This window comes from Plasmodium fragile (genome assembly GCF_000956335.1).
Source record: "Plasmodium fragile strain nilgiri unplaced genomic scaffold supercont1.95, whole genome shotgun sequence".
Taxonomy (NCBI): Eukaryota; Apicomplexa; class Aconoidasida; order Haemosporida; family Plasmodiidae; genus Plasmodium; species Plasmodium fragile.
The window spans coordinates 48,066-64,637 of record NW_012192675.1 but is presented as its reverse complement, the minus strand read 5'-3'; the positions used below and the strand labels follow the sequence as shown (position 1 = coordinate 64,637).

Below are 16,572 nucleotides of genomic sequence, written 5' to 3'. Positions count from 1 at the left end.
TTTTAATACGTGAATACTTAGGACTCAGAAGCCAAGTGAAACTCACTACTGGGCATATATTTACGAGGGGAAAAACGATTGCGAACAAAGCCGAAAAGTGAAAAAACGATAAAGTGGAAGAACGTGAGATGAAAGCCTTTATGTGTTCGTGAAGCGTGAAAAATGTATCTCTTTTGCGTTTTCGATAAAACTGCTTGTAATTTGCTAAATGTGTGAAATAAGTTTCGAAAAAGTTTTGTGTTGGGCGATGTGTAATTGCGAAAATTTTGAATTTGAAATGTTTTTGAATTTGAAATGTTTTTTAAATTGAAATGTTTTTTAAATTTGAAATGTTTTTTAAATTTGAAATGTTTTTGAATTTGATTTTATTTTGAATTTTTTTTTTTTTTTTAAGTACACATTTTAATTTAATTCATTTTTTTGGCTTCCTTTTGAGCTCCTTTCTCCAGAGAGCTTTTTTTTTGAGGGGGTAGAATGAAAAGGATCATGTAATGTAGCGAATCTTTACACCTTGTGTACTGGCTAGCACATGTCTCCAGTATCACATGTGCATGCACGAAGGGGTGCGGAAGATGCATCACATATGTGTTAGGCACGTTTATATGTACATATTAGCTCAGCCGGGGAACGTCTACATACGTGCGTATGCATGTGCATCTACGTATTCTTGCTCATGAGGACATATACCCCTTAGACCTCCTCCCCCCTTTTGCTAAACACTCAAGTGTTTATTAATGTGTGCAGCACTTCTATGAAACGGGAACGTAGGGGAATCATTCTATGTTTAAACTGAGCCACCACTCTTCCACCATGTACCTGCTTTTTGGTGAAGCGGACACCCAAAACAAGGTGCACATGAGAGACTCACGAAACGCATATACATATAAAGGGTATGCCAAAGTGGAGCCATACATATGCAAGTAGCGGCATATGTTCATATGTATATTTGCATATTATATATATATTGTGCATGCTTGTACTTTTACGCACGTTTACTGTGCGCGCATCCCGAGCGCCGCAACGGATGCCCCTGCCGTTCCTCAAAAAATTATTCAAAAGTGTAAATGAACCTTTACACCTTTTTTCAGTAGACCCCTCTCCTGCATGCACATGGAGCTAAGCATATAATAAGAAACAAAAAGCTCATGCGTCCAACGCGGAAGAATGGCGAGAAACGAATTTTTACGTGATAATTCTTTTGGGTCACAAAAGGGATAAAAAAAAAAAAAAAAAAAAAAAATGTGTTCTATTTTTTAGAAATGTAGGTCTCTCCACATGATAACAGGGGGGTCCGAGGACGAGGTTATTGTTTTTTTTTTTTTTTTTTTTTCCCCATTTTGGGTGAATTTTTTTTTTTTAAATTAATATTTTTACCGTTGATCCCGAAACTTTACTGTTCGAGCGTCCCTCATCGGTTGATACTTATCGCAGTGCAAAAACGTGTACTTAGATACGGCGCGCGTTGAAGGTTCGCAGGGGGGGGTAGGCTATACTTGGAGACCCCAGTACTCGGCTGTGCGTGTGAGCATACATATGTATATTATATATGTGTACATACATATATGCGAACCTTTCGACGAACATCTACCCAATTGCGCTCGCATGAATACGGCGTGTTACAAATAAGCGAAAGAGCCACCGTACTTGCGGACACTTTCGCATGACCAAGTCTCCACAGCTAAATTTGTAGGAGTGGAAAAAAGCAGAACCCAGGACCCCCAACCCCATAAAAAGCAAGATGCCATTTCGCGATCAAATAAAACCGCACACGAGGGCGCACGACGTATGAATCTGCGAAACGCGTACACATGTATATATACATATATAAAGAGAAAAAAACATTTTTAAGGCTTCCCTTTTTTGCGCGCGTGTACCCCCTTGGTAAGGGAATATTTTCCAGGCTTTGAAAAACTCTCCATTTTATTTTTCACCACATTGTCGAACGGTAAACAAAAGCGAGGAGAAAAGGAAAAAATTAAAATAAAAAGTCCTATAAAAACTGGAATAAACATTTTATAAGCGAACAATCAATAGGGTTTTACAGCACGGTTTCAATGCAGTTTTGGAGAAGAATAAAAAAAAAAAAAACATAAATGTTTTTACAAGTAGGCCATATGCTAGGCCAAGCATCCTACGTCCCACACATTTACAAAGTGCGGCCTAAATACGTACTTTTTTGGTGTTGAATTGATGTGACGACCTTACGGCGAAAAAAAAAACAAAAAAAAACAAAAAAAATGACTGGCCAGTTCTGCAAGCTTTATAAAATTTCCCTGTCCTCATTTTTTATTCTTCAAACAGGTTTTTTTCTTTTACTTTATGATATAATATTTCCTTTTTTTCTTTTTTCTTTTTTTTTTTTTTTCCTTTTCTATTTAACAGTCGAATGGTTATTTTTATATGAAAATTCCCATTTCCCTCAAATGTTATATAAAAGCTGCAATTCTGATGGCAAAGAGGGGGAAAAAAAAAAAAATGTCATTTTGTTCCTACTGACAACAGGAAATATTGAATAACAAATTCGAAATTAACTCCATATTCGTTTCCCAAAAATCTGTATCATTTTTTTCTTTTATTTTGTTTGATAAATTTTTTTTTTTTTTTACTTGTAACAAAAAACCGAGTAGAGACACACCGGTACTCACTTTTGTACCATGTTTCAGCCTCAATTTTAGTGAAACATAAAAGTCACCTACCTTGCATATGCATGTATGTTTATATGTATACATACGTACATATGCTGTGCCCTCTTGTAACAGAAAGGTGTACGAGACAGAACGGGCCATTGTTATAAAAAGCAAAACTTCGACTTTCTCGCAGAGACAAATTTCCCTCGAGAAACTCTCTACAACATTTTTGTGAAAACCGTGGCCACTTAAAAATAAATAAAAGGAAAAGGAAAAAAAAACAAAAAGTTATTTAACTAGTTGGACTTAAATCAATAGATCAAACCAAATTTAAATCTCTATCACGTCGCTTACCCGTTGAGGAAAGTGACACTCTTCCATTTTACCCATCGCAAAGCGGAGAGAACCAGAATAAAAAAATCGGCCATTATCAAACGAACAGTGTATATATAAAGCAGTAAAAAAGTTATAACGGAACACCCACACCACCCCATGGATGCGTTTATTCGTACCTATGGTTACAAAAGAACATAATATGAGCAGCGGGGATAAGGTGGAGAAGGAGAGAAGCAAAGACCTCTTAAGAACGCTTCCACACCTTCCCCCCATGTAGTAGTTAAGTGCATACCCAAATGTATAATAACGAATGAAAAAAATGGAGGAAAGGTTAAACGAAGCGGAGGAAATATTTAAACACAGTGAGGAAGAGGTGCATCCAAGTGTGAGCACAAAAGGACAACACATTTATGAACCCATAAGCATTGACAAAAAAGCCGTAAATTTTAACAACCACATGGCGCATGCAAATGATCCCTTTTTATTAAACACAAGTGATAAAGGATGTAGCCGAGAGTACCATTTGCAGAATGCTCCTTATGTCAACTTAGTAAGTGCGTATGTCCTCCCCACGGGGCTCAGCATAAGCCACCCCAGTGGCGATAGGCAAAGCGAAATACGCCCAAGTAACAGGGAGTGTTGCATGGAGAGCCCCGTGACTAATACTCCCATGAGTAGTACCACTATAAATAACAGCCCTATGAGTAGTACCACCATGAGTAGTACCACTATGAATAGAAGCCCCATGAGTAGTACCCCCATGAACACATCCCAAATGACAGTGAGAAACCGAGCGGGGTATATTCAAAGTGTCCCCATCAACTACCAACTGGGGTGGACATACAGTAACGAGTCGGGTGGGAGCAAAACACAGGGTATCCCTCCAAGTGAAAACAACCCCAATGAACATAATAATGGCATTTCCCATTTGAACAGCAGTACCACTTCTATGCCGCATAATCCTTGTGCGTGTCCTAATTTACAGTGTGACAAGAATGGCGATGGAAACCTCCATGACCATCCCAGTGATGTACTCTTTAATAAACACCCAACTAGCGGTTTAGTGTACCATCCGGATGATGGGTACCATATCGGCAGTAGGACTAACTCAATCTATGTGAATAGAAGTATGGTGGAAATCCCATCGAGTGAAGGCTCCCATGTAATTCCCCCAAACGGTTCTACAACTAACACTGGTAGCTACCACGTTAGTGGTGAAGGGACTAATCAGGTGAAAAACCTGAACCGTGTAACAGCAGTGTTCCCAGATCAATGGAGTAATGAGGAACTTGTCACCAACCACGTGAACACATCAAACTATAGGATTAGGAGAAAGGGGGACAGTCCACATGATGGTGAATCATACGAAATGTGTAGCAGTGAGTATGAACCGACTGGGCAATCCCATCTACAACAAAGGCAATACAGTTTTGCCAGTAGTGAAGGGTGCATATACCCTAAAATATTTCAACCCCAGACGCAGTTAAACCCAAATAGAACCCTTCTAGTCAACACCAGTGATAGTTTCCCTGTTAAAAGTGCCATTCGGGAAGACGGCAATTTTAGTGCACATATGGACAGCAGTAGGGATGACCAACCGCTGAACCCTCGGCAGGGGATAATCCAATTAGAGAAACAAATGGATAGTACACATAGCACAAGGAAGAACCCATTAACCTTGAATCGAATTGTACACCCAAATAACTCCACTTCAGTAATCTCAGACAATATGATTGGCAGTTCCTATGTCCCCTTTGTAAATAATGAGGTGCAGAATGGCCAGAATTGGGGGGAGGAAAAGTTCTTCCCCATCAAAGGCAACTATCGCCTGAGCAGTATAGAAAGTCTATACCCATTCGATGGCAACCAGATGGGAGATCCAACCAGCTTTATGAAATTGTATAATAATGGTAATACTTCTTATGGTGAAGACACTCCTGAGGTGTCAGCATGGTTAACACGAGGGAGTTATTCCCCAAAGGAAGCTCTTAACAATTCCGTGAGAAACACTAAAGAGAGTCACAGCAGTTTAATATGTAGTAGTGGGGACGGAGGCACCTCACCTCATATGTGTAGTTCTTCCAGTGTGCATAACTTGACAGGTGCATATGACATGCCGCAGCGAAGCATGAGTAGTAGTTCACGCCAGCTGAGCTTGTTGGACGCACCAGACGGGGTGAATAATGAGGAGGAAGAAACTCTTCAGCGACATAGTGTGTACGACTTGTATGTACAGTCACTGTTGAATGGGGCTAGTGGAGTGATAAGCCCGAGTGGCGTTATTAGTTCGAACGGAGCACCTAACCCGAGTGCCCAGTGGGAGGAAAACAACGACCAGTTAATATTATATAATTTAAAAAACTTGGGCGCTAAAATCACGAACAAGGCTCCCCAAATGACGAAGAATTATTTGTCCTACTTAGATCATTACATCTCTTCCCTACGCCTGCTGTACAATAAACTACACAGCAACAGAAATTTGATATTCATCCTGGCGAAGGAAGTATTTGCACCAAAAAAAAAAAGGGATAAAAAAAAGTACAGTGACGATAACGGGTCCACATTTGAGAGTAAGCATTCGTATATACAAGAATTGTTAGCAGCTCTGCTACCCCAACCACCTGTCTTCCCACCATTAGAAATTTGGATCTACATGGGAAAAAAAAATGCCAGCCAACTGCACAAACTGCATCTAACAATATACATAATTTACCAAAAAATTATTTGCAACATATCCAGTATCCTTTTAAAAATCAACAACGATATGGTGAGTTATGCAAGTAAGAATAAATTTAGCAAACGCAATGGGACTGACTCGCTTAATGATTATGTGAATGAGAGTGGGGAGGGGGTGAAGAGAAATGAAGTCCCCTTTTTGAGTGCTTCAAAGGAAGAAGCTGTATTGGGGGGACCCCACAGCAGTGAGTACGTGGCGAAGAGGGGAGTCCGGGACAGGGAAGGGGTAGTCGACGTGGAGGAGGTGGACTATTTGGTCGACAAAGGTGACTCGGTTGACACGGCCCACGCGATTCGCGAGACGGACGACGCGATGTGCGTCCCCGTGGAGCCAAATCTTGCGACGCGCTACAACAGGAGCCCTTCCCAAACGAAGGAAGACGAACCGAATTTCCAAAAAGGAGACATCTCCAGGAATTGCCTTTTCCGAATTGACCAAAAGTTAGCCATTATGATGGCTTCAATTGATAACATAAGCAAAATGATAAATTTGGCTTCAAAAGGGGGAGGACGCAGTAACAGCAGTAAGGACCCCTCAGTGGACGACGCCCCCGATGAGGAAAGCAAAACGACCAACGTGGTCACCACAGAACAAGACAATGTAGACGAAGACGGGGGTAATAACATCAAGCAGGATGACAAAAGTGGACTTGAAAAAGAAGGCAACATCGTTAAACATACTCAACGTGTAAGTAAAGGCATTTCCCCAAGTGGGTGTTGCCCCCCACACATTAGCATTAGCCCTAAGGATGGTCAAATAGTTGCGTATGATGAAGTAAAAGGTAGTGATGATGTACCCCTCATTCAAAAAATGGCCAAGTGTAACTTGAATTATTGTAACTCCATACACAAGGACAATCCTGTAAAGTTACTAAACGAGCTAAAGTACGAACTTAGAAATGTGTACAACGAAGTACGCTCTTTGATGAGGCATGATAGTTACTACCTCTCAAGTAAAAATAAGGAAGAGGCAGGTAGCTCCTTAGAATTGGTGAACCCTAATGATGACCATGGGGACGATTATGCTGTTCCGTCAGATGGCACTGCAGTTTCAAATATGAACATAAAAACGGCAGACGAAACGTGTTTCTTAAACGATTTTTTAATTAGCCAAAGTGAAAGTTCCAACCCATTGGTGAATGCACACACACAGGATTATTACCCTTGCACGAGTAAAAAAAATGAAAAAAAGATTAAGCTAGAGAATCAAAATGAACTACTTAACAATCTCATAAATAGTAGTATTTGCTCAAAGGAAGAATTTAATAACGACATTATTTATGACCTGAAATACACAGATGATGTTTTTAAGAAACTTTTATTCTTATGTAGAAATTTTTACACAAATTTATCAGAGTATAAAGATTATGCTTTGGAATCATTTCACGAAAATGAAGTCGACTTAACTAATTTGGATGATGTGAACAATTTTAGGTACATGGACAATCAGGCATTCTTTACCAAAAGGCCACTTCTCCCGCGTGGGGATTTACTACCCCAACAGAATTTTCCAGCAGGGAGGTACCAACTGGAGGCGAGAAACACCCCCCACATGTGCAACGAAAATGGAGACATGGACATACACAATATTGAGCAAGTGAATGACCATCCCTTCAAAGGGGAAAATCACACGTCCAATGTGGCGCCAGTCATAGACAACGCCGATGGGGATGACGGCGTTAACTCGGGCGAGGAAACTCTTCTGAGTGAGGACCAAGGGGGATCAACGAATTGTGCAAAGTACGTGAGGTATGCAAAATTGGGAGGTGCCTCCATGTATGATACATCTGAGGGTTCCACTCCGAACAATCAGGAAGGTCTCCCCCTCTTTGGAAGGAATGCCCCCTGGGTGGAACGACCGATGGAGAAGAAAGAAGATAAAGAAGGTACACACCAAGTGGATTCCTTTTTTGCCAAATTCGATGGCCAAGAGGAACTGATGGAAGCATATACAGAGACCCCCCAAAGTGCGATTTTGCAGATGGGACAAATGGACAAGTACACAGCTGGTGCATGCACGGGTAGAAAGGAATGTGAGCGTTATAGCCCTTCTTTCTCAAAGGCCACTAATGGGGATTACGAACAAATGGAACTAGGCTTCAGTAGGGCCGCGGACGGTGGTGCAGAGAGTCGCGCCTTGCATACCTCGCCAGATACGCTGTTTAGTACCACACAAAGTGGACTGCACTATAATTACCATAATCAGCAACCTGATGCCGACAGCTACGCCCATATAAGAAGTTCACTTCTTACGGATACATCCCATGTCAATTCGGAACACCCATATGTGCAGCGTGCACTTGCGTCTGAAGGAATTATTGGCAGTATGGATGATCCATATGTACAGGTAAAAAATACGGAAGATTTAACAAGCAAGGGAACGTATATGGACAATTCCTACATGCAAAACCATGTGGGGGAAGCTAAAAAGTATGCTTATCTTTTAAACAATGCACAGAATGTGTACTACCCAAATGAGGACAATTTGTCAATAGGCTTTGAAAACACGGAAGGGATAATCCCTAACGACTGTGCCAAGTATGAAATGAGTATTCCCAACGCATACTCTATTCACACGAATCGTAATGTGAGAAGTGGTGATAGCTTTCAAGGGTTTAGTACCCCAATAACGAGGTGTTTAAGTTCTGATGGGAGCTGTGTTGGAGGGGATATCATGGGGAATTGTGTCCAAGTGCCCCAATCCCCATACCATAAAAATCAACCGTTCGGGATGTTCAATTATGTTGGTGCGAATGGGTTCGCGGCGACAGATACAGATGCACAAAACGATAAGGGAATGAATAGACACGTAGGTTATTACACGGATGAGAGTGCAATGCAGAGTATGATTAACTACCAAGGGACACAAAATAATTTTCAAAAATGTAACGGTAAGAAGGACATGGGAAGTCACCAATTTGCAACCAATGGGTCAACAAATAATTACATGAGTGCTGACGAAGCAGGGATGATGAACCAGTTTTCCTTTAATGACGAGGAAGCAATCAACATGCACCGCTTGGATAATATGCCTCAATGTACCTCCAGCTACCAAATAACACAAGAGAGAAATACTTTTAAAGATGTCCACAAGGAAGGGGAAAACTTGGTAGAAAAAATGTACAACCATAATGGGAACTACTTGAATAATATAGAATTGAGAGCAGACACTACAGAAGATGTATCAGATAATGAAATGAATAATGGAGGAGGGAACCCTGAACAAGCCATGGGAGATGATGAAAATACCTTTGATGAGGGTTCTGCATACTTGTTAAAAAATGGCCTTGTGACAAATGACACGTCTGAGCATTGGAAACTCATGTCAAATATTGCAAACAACCTAAGTGGAGAGAAGAGCGAATCTTTGAATGGAGCAGAAGACATGAACTCAGGCAACTTAAAGGCAGAAGAAATGGTGAGGAATAATGACCCACCAGATGCTGATATATTATCCCCCGAATCTCCAAATGATTACCCAAACATGAAAAACGAGAGAAGAGATCACAGTTTAACAAATGATGAAAATAAAATCAAGTTAAGAAAAATGCTTGAAATTACTGATAAGCTAATTGGGAAGAAGTACAGAGGGATATCTTACGACCCCACCCGAAATGGCTGGTCGACCTTTGTATATAAAAAGGGTGTTAGAACGAAAAAGTTTTTTTCCTCTTATAAATACGGAAACTTGTTAGCTAAAAAGAAGTCCATTGAATGGAGATTAAAAAACTTAAGTCCAGATTCAAATGCATATGTCTTTTCTCTAAAAGCGAAAGAAGAATTTAATGCCATTTTAAATGATGGTTATGCTGATATAAAAAATATGAACTGTGATATGAGGGATGGGGAAAGCAACGGGGGTAGCTCCAACAATAGGGACATACTATACGTGAATGCTTTTATAAACCTTCTTAATAATTCACAAGAAGGGCAGAAAGATGAATCTGATGAACCCGATGATCCTTTATGTCAAATGGACAAGTCGTCCCATGAGGAATGTGCAGAGGAGCTTACGAAAAAAGGAACAAAGGATGGAAGTGGATCAGCCAGTAGTGAGATCGCCAAGTCGCTCGAAGAGGCAAATTACAAAGTTGCACCAGACCTCGGTGGAGAAGTCGGTGGGACAAATGTTGTAAGTAATGATGATCGCACCGCAAGCAGCGTCGATCGGGAAACCCCTTGCGCAAGCGAAGACAAGACAGAAGGTGAAAAAACAAATTACGAGGAGAATAATTCAGTGGCACAGATTGCCAATCTGACTAACCACTTGTGCGATCAAGCAGATGGCTGTCTACACACGGATGATGATTTTCTCGTTTATAAAAAATTCTGTTCGATATTACTCAATGAGGGCGAAGCGTTGAGAAGTCAACCAAATGGAAGGGAAGCAGGAAATGGGTCAAATGTGCAAAATGGGCAAAATGGGCCAAATGAAGAAAAGGGAAAAGTAGACAATTTAAATGACGCCGCGCAAGAGGAAGCGAAACAAACGCCAGGAGCAATTCCAGATCAAACAGCGCATTTCCAAATTGTAAATAACCAAAACGAGGAACCCATTGTTTTCCCCCATTCAAATGATGTGTCCCCTGCACATTGTGCCGCACTCGCCAGTGATGAGGGGTTAGACCCACGCATACCTATTAGAGATAACTGCCCAATTACGCCACGTGGAAATAGGAAAAAGAGAAAAAGGCACATCATAAAAGGTGAAGGGAAGAAACCGATAGGGGAAGGGGGAGAGATTATCTCTCCAACAGGAGAAGCAAACGTTACTGGAACCGGCGAACAATTCAGTAGTACGTACGCCGCGCCCAATGCTTCAGCGGGTGGTTGCAGCGACAGCAGCTACAGTGACCTGTACGGAAGTGACACCCGCAGCTGCGATGGTCCAAGCGGTAGCCGACGCCATGACCGTCCTGATGGTGATGGGAACGAGGAGAAGTTCAAGCGGTGGATGGACAATGGCCTAATCCAATCGATAGAGGGAAGTCACTTCTCCTTTGAGGAAGAAGACAGGTCCTGCAAAAATGACGCAGTTAGGGACGACAACTCAGAGAGAACCCTTCAGTACGTAAAAGAATGCATATCAAATAATGTACATTTGAAAAGTCTAAATTGTGGCATAGGAAGGAACGACCACAACATGATCGATACGCTTTATAAGAACGTACGGTGCTACCCACATGGGAATAGTCTAACCAGTGGGGAGCCCCTTCTAAACGGTGTATCTGCCCCCAGTGAAGAGAGCGCTATAAAGACATTTTATCCGGTAGAATGTAGGAGCATTCCCCAGGAGAGGCTCGTCGATGGGATTGTTAATCGAGCAGAACCACAGCACATGGGTGGAGAGAAGGACAATAATTTGTGCTCGGGGGATATAAGCATAAACCGTTTCGTCGAACTTAGCCACGAGGTGGAGAAGCAGGTTGCATTTCAGCATGAGAGAGACCTCTTCCTGGATAATAAACGAGCAAATGACAAAAATTGTCTCCTTGAGAAAAACACCCTATTGAGGTACATGAACGAGTGTGTCTACACAGGGGAAGAAGAAAAGAATCTTTTTCACCAGTTCTTACAATTAACCCCCCAATGGGTTCTCCTGCAACTAGACGAATTGGAACAAGGGTACCATGCATACTTCAGGAAAAAAATTGAATCATTTTATAAAGCCTACTTAGTTAAGATAAGAAGACGAAACAGTAGTAACCTTAGGAAGGTAGCAGTGGAAGGGTCTTATCGTTCAGCCAGTGACATGCCTCCTAAACGCAACGATTATATGAGAGAACTTCAACTCATTTTTGATAAAAAGTTGAGTACCCTATGGACATGCATGATTTTCCCTGTAGATTTCCTTTACCTATTATACTACAAAGTTTTTAGAATGTTAAAAAGGATGAATAAGGACAAGGTTACAAATGCCAAGGAAGAGAAAGACAAACAGTTGAAGTGTATGTTGAAAGGAATAAATTTCATCAAGTATAAAAATGCATGGTCTTTTAGTTATATTGATTTGGATGATAAAAGAAAAGAAAAAATATTTCCTATTAATCACTACGGTTTTGTGGAAGCAAAAACATTATCCATTTTGTACAGAAAAAACTTTGTTCTGCATTTATCTAAAATGTATACCTTTTTGAAAAATGTCTTGTTAAGAAATAAAAAGGAATCGGGAACAATCATAACTAAACTGATCAACCCCAAGTCCATAAATCATTTTATAGAATATTATAAAAAATATGAGGAGTTCCTCATTTGCTATGGCAAAATTGTATACTTTTATGAAAGCAAAAATGTATTTCTAACGACGCAGAAGAAAAAGGATGCTTTGAATTATGTGCCTTTTGAAATAAGACATAAAATGTCTGCAGAAATAGAACCCTTAAATTTAATAACTGCAACCAGAAATTATTTTTCTAAAAAATCACAAATGATCAACTTCCCCAAGGGCATAGTGTACCTCTCTGGCTACTTCCTATGGGTTCTATTATTCCTCAATCATAATAATAAAGAAGTTGTTATCTCCTTTTCGGCTCGCAAATACTCCTTCGAAACAGCCAAGGCAAGATGCTTCGAGTGCTACTACTGCTTACTATATAAGTACAAATTTCGCCCCATCAACATATCAGGCGTTGTAGACCTTATCCTGGAGACCGACTTAGAGTGTAAAAATTATAATTTGCTGGATTACCAAGCGGAAGAGATAATGCCTCTAGATTACTTGTTCCATTTTTTTGCCCCTTCAAATTATGTGCTTCAAAATGGGGTCATTTATAAAAGGCTTCTTCTTAATCAGCACCACCGGGAGGGGTACCAGTGGAGGCAGAAATACGACTCGCTCTTCCCGAGTGAGTATGTCTCCTTGGATACCTTTCAGACGTACGAGATTGAAGATGACTACTCTTTGGCCATGAATGAGGTGCATGGGGATTTGGGGCCCAATGAATCGGTTGATGCTACACTGAAGGGGTGCATGGACTTAGACGGGGAAGGCTATTATACGCACGTGAACCTGCTCAACGATGCGGAAGTAGATACCCACGTCAACCTGTTTAATGACGACGAATCTATGGGGCAGAATCAGTACTTCCCGTTTGAGTTGCCTTCCCTGAGCGAGGACCAATCCGACTACTACCCATACGATATAAAAGAACATAACGAGGGTAGCGAATACCCAGCCCAACATCATCGCCGCTCATCGGACAGCTTGCTGCTTTGTCAAGACATGGAAGAGGTGAAGAAGGACACCACCCCTTACTTTACGGACGACGAAAATGGAAAATTGATGCGTCTGAAAAGGAGGGATAACTGCTACCTCGAAGGGAGAAGTTTCAAACGGGGCAATTACACCAATTTGAGGGAATCCTCGGAGGAGGTGGACTCGGTCAACTGGGATGAGTACTACCTTCACAGTGACAGCGATGGAAGCTTCGGTAGTAGCGATGGATATGAAGAAGCGGCTGAGGACGAGACGAAAATTCATGGCACATATGACCCGAGTAATGAACGTAACGAAGACTTCACAATGTTGCGAAGCGAGAGAGAAGAAATGACCAGCTTGGGGATGCAGGTGACGTGTGGAAATTCAAACGTAAGGAGTCTGCATGGGGGGCAGGACAACGGTGAGGAGTACGAAATGGGGGAAAACCATCCCACAGTTAATGCTGCAAATGGAAGGGGGCAAAATGGACAAGTCAGTTCGGACACTACAGAGAGGCATAACGACGAGGAAAATGATTATCATCATGTGGAAAAAAAGGAACAGACAAGGGGAGGCGTGATTGGGCAAGATTTATACACAAAGGAGTGCAGCAATCATGAGCAAAGTACACAAGGAAGTAAAGCAAAACATTTTATAAACAGCGCAGAATATTATAAGGACGTTTGGAATAAAAACATTTTTCACTTCCTCGATAACAACATACAAGACGAATATTTAAAAAGAAATTATGATTCACTGTTTAACAGTCAGGACGAACAAAATGTGGTGTTTAAAAAAATGAGTGCAAAGGAAGAACACCTAGGAGTGTTCTTAATGCTTAATTGCCAGTGGCTTTCAGACTCTTTTGTACATAACATAAATCAAATCGAAACAAAGTATGCTGATATTTATTCCTTTGAAAATTATCTGAACACACGTGAAGAGGTTTTAAATTGGAAGTGTGAAAAAAATTTTATTAAAGACTGCGCTGGTATTGCTAAACAGTGTCCTCGAGTTGTTGGGGTTCACTATGATACGCGTGCCCAGGCCTGGGTCGTCAACTGTACTTCTAATGGGAAGAGACGGAATAAAAAATTTTTGGTGAAAACTTTTGGCTTTTTGCAAGCCAGGAAGATGGCCATCGCCCACAGGAAAAAGTGGCAGCAGCAGAAGGTCTTCCACAGGATAAAACATGTCAATGGGAAGAGAGCGTCTCACGTGGAGACGCTTTAAATGGAAACAAACGAGCAGTAGGATCAACAGCGCAGCAACTGCTGTTCTGGCATAATCAGTCCTTTGTAAGTGCACTTTGAAACATTCTGGCGATAAGAAAAAAAAACGCACCCCATGTTTTATAACTTTTGTCCTATGCAGTTTCTTCTTCATTTTAGACAAAAAAACAAAATTTATTTCACATGTTGTGCATTACACGTGTAGGGTATATGTATATATGTGCTCATGTGTGTCTCTTTTTTTTTCGGGGCAGTTCTCGGAGGGATGAATTACCTCCCGGCAGTTGGAAATGAGAACCCCTCATTGTTTTTCATTCCCCCTTACGTAGTTTACATGAAAGCACCACTGATTTTCGTGGCTCCTTTTTTATGATAACACTTTCTTTTTTTACCAATTGGCGGTGCCAACAAACGATGAATAGCTGAACCTACCACGAACCCACATGGGTCCTCAAAATGGGTAACCCCTCCCCACAACCTTACGGTTAGGATGCGTATTTTTTTGTTCATTTAATTTTAATGGTGGCATTAATTCAGTACGGGTATTTGCTGCTTCAGCTTAGTTAGTGTTAGAATGGGAAAAAATAGAAAGATGTGCAGGTGCGCGTTAAAGGAACTTTATTCTTTGCGCGATAAAAAAAAAAAAAAATGGGAACCGCGCGCAGGTCTACAAATGTCTGCTTGTGCGTAAGCGCCTGGGGATGTAGCTGCACATATGGGACATCCCTATGTGGAAAAAAAAAAAAAAAAGGGGCCAACATGGGCGTAATAAATGGTAGAGAAAATAATAATAAAAAAAAGTGATACATTTCAAAGTGAAAAAAAAAAATATATAAGAGCGCTAACGGTGGGCAAACGCTGCCAAACGATTCCAAACGCTGACATCAGGGAGATCTCCCTTCCAAATGCTGAGTATGTATCCCTGACGTGTAAACTTCTTCATGAATTTCCCTCCAATGCATGGAATAGAAGCACGGATGTAACAAGTCATGCGAGAGCTTCCCTTCTATTTGTACCCCTACAGGGTGGGTCCCCCAGAAAGGATGTCTGCGCCCGCCTTGTCCGAGAATAAGGTAAAATTGCTAATAAACTCCTTGGCCAAATTTTGAAGGTTTTTCATGTAATCCTCCTTGTCCTTCCATCCAAGGACGGGGTCGAGAACTCCTTCAGGAATGCCATCAACACGTGCAGGAATACTAAAGTTAAAAATGGGGGTCTGCTTATACTCAATATCAATAAGCTTATTCTCGTGTATGCAGTCTACGAGCATGCGCGTGTACTTGAGCGGAATGCGTTGTCCATTCTTAGAACCGTAAGAGCCATAAATCCAGCCAGTATTTAAGAGCCATACATTGGCCTTATGTTTTTGGTATTTCTCCGCTAGCATTTGTGCGTACACCATGGGATGGTGAGCCAAGAAAGGAGCAGCATAGCATGAAGAGAAGGTAGCTGTTGGTTTCAAGACGTCACTTTCTGTACCTGCCATTTTACTAGTATATCCACTAACAAAATGGTACATCATTTGATATACATTCAATTTTGAAAGAGGAGGGATAACTCCAAAGGCATCACATGTCAGCAGAATAATATTTTGAGGATGTGTATTTACATAGGCTGGAATTTTTGCATTTTCAATATAGGATAGAGGATAAGCACATCTCGTATTTTCTGTTATGGAACAATTATTATAATCTACTTCTCTGGTGACTGGATCCATAACCACATTTTCAAGTATAGCACCAAATTTAATAGCTTTATAAATTTCAGGTTCTTGTTTCTTTGAAAGTCCTTTACATTTTGCATAACATCCCCCTTCAATGTTAAATATTCCATCGTCTGTCCACACATGTTCATCGTCTCCTATGAGATACCTATTGGCATCAGCAGATAGGGTTGTCTTTCCTGTTCCGGACAGACCAAAGAATAAAGTCACATCATTTTTCTTCCCTATATTGCATGATGAATGTAAAGGTAATTTTCCTTCCAAAGGCATTTTATACATAAATAAAGTTAAAATTCCTTTTTTCATTTCACCAGCATATTGTGTTCCTAATATAATCATATTCATGGCACCGAAATTTATTATAACAGATGTTTGGCTTGACATGCCGTCCGTTAATCTGTTCGAAGGAAAATCACCAGCATTGTATATAATAAAGTCTGGAATAAAATTTTGTATTTCTTCTACATTTTTGGGGGGGATAAGCATATTTAACATATACAGTGCATGGTATGCTCTGGAAGTGATAACTCTAATTTTAATTCTACACTTTTCATCCCAGCCTGCATAGGCATCTATTACGTACAAGTTTGGCTGCAAGTTTAAGTAATCAATTGCTCTGCCTTTGTTTATTTCATATGATTTTTCCTTCAAGGGGATGTTTACCTTTCCCCACCATATATGTTCCTCTGAGGAACTTTCCTTTACAATCCTCTTGTCCGA

The 16,572-nt window shown here is 40.8% G+C and overlaps 2 protein-coding genes across 2 annotated transcripts in view; one reads left to right on the top strand and one right to left on the bottom strand.

Moving 5' to 3' along the window:
• Positions 1–3,282: 3,282 nt before the first annotated feature.
• AK88_05125 (uncharacterized protein) lies at positions 3,283–14,130 on the top strand (the record flags this gene model as incomplete). The annotated part of the gene is made up of 1 exon (XM_012482727.1): positions 3,283–14,130. The coding sequence occupies one exon, from the start codon at positions 3,283–3,285 to the stop codon at positions 14,128–14,130; it is 10,848 nt and encodes a 3,615-aa protein (XP_012338150.1).
• A 1,017-nt stretch (positions 14,131–15,147) lies between these two features.
• The window catches only part of AK88_05124 (phosphoenolpyruvate carboxykinase (ATP)), a gene marked incomplete at both ends in the record, with an annotated part of 1,800 nt that continues 375 nt past the window's right edge, over positions 15,148–16,572 (bottom strand). Inside the window, one exon of the mRNA XM_012482726.1 lies at positions 15,148–16,572. This exon is cut by the window's right edge and continues 375 nt beyond it. Coding sequence (XP_012338149.1) covers positions 15,148–16,572 — 1,425 coding nt within the window.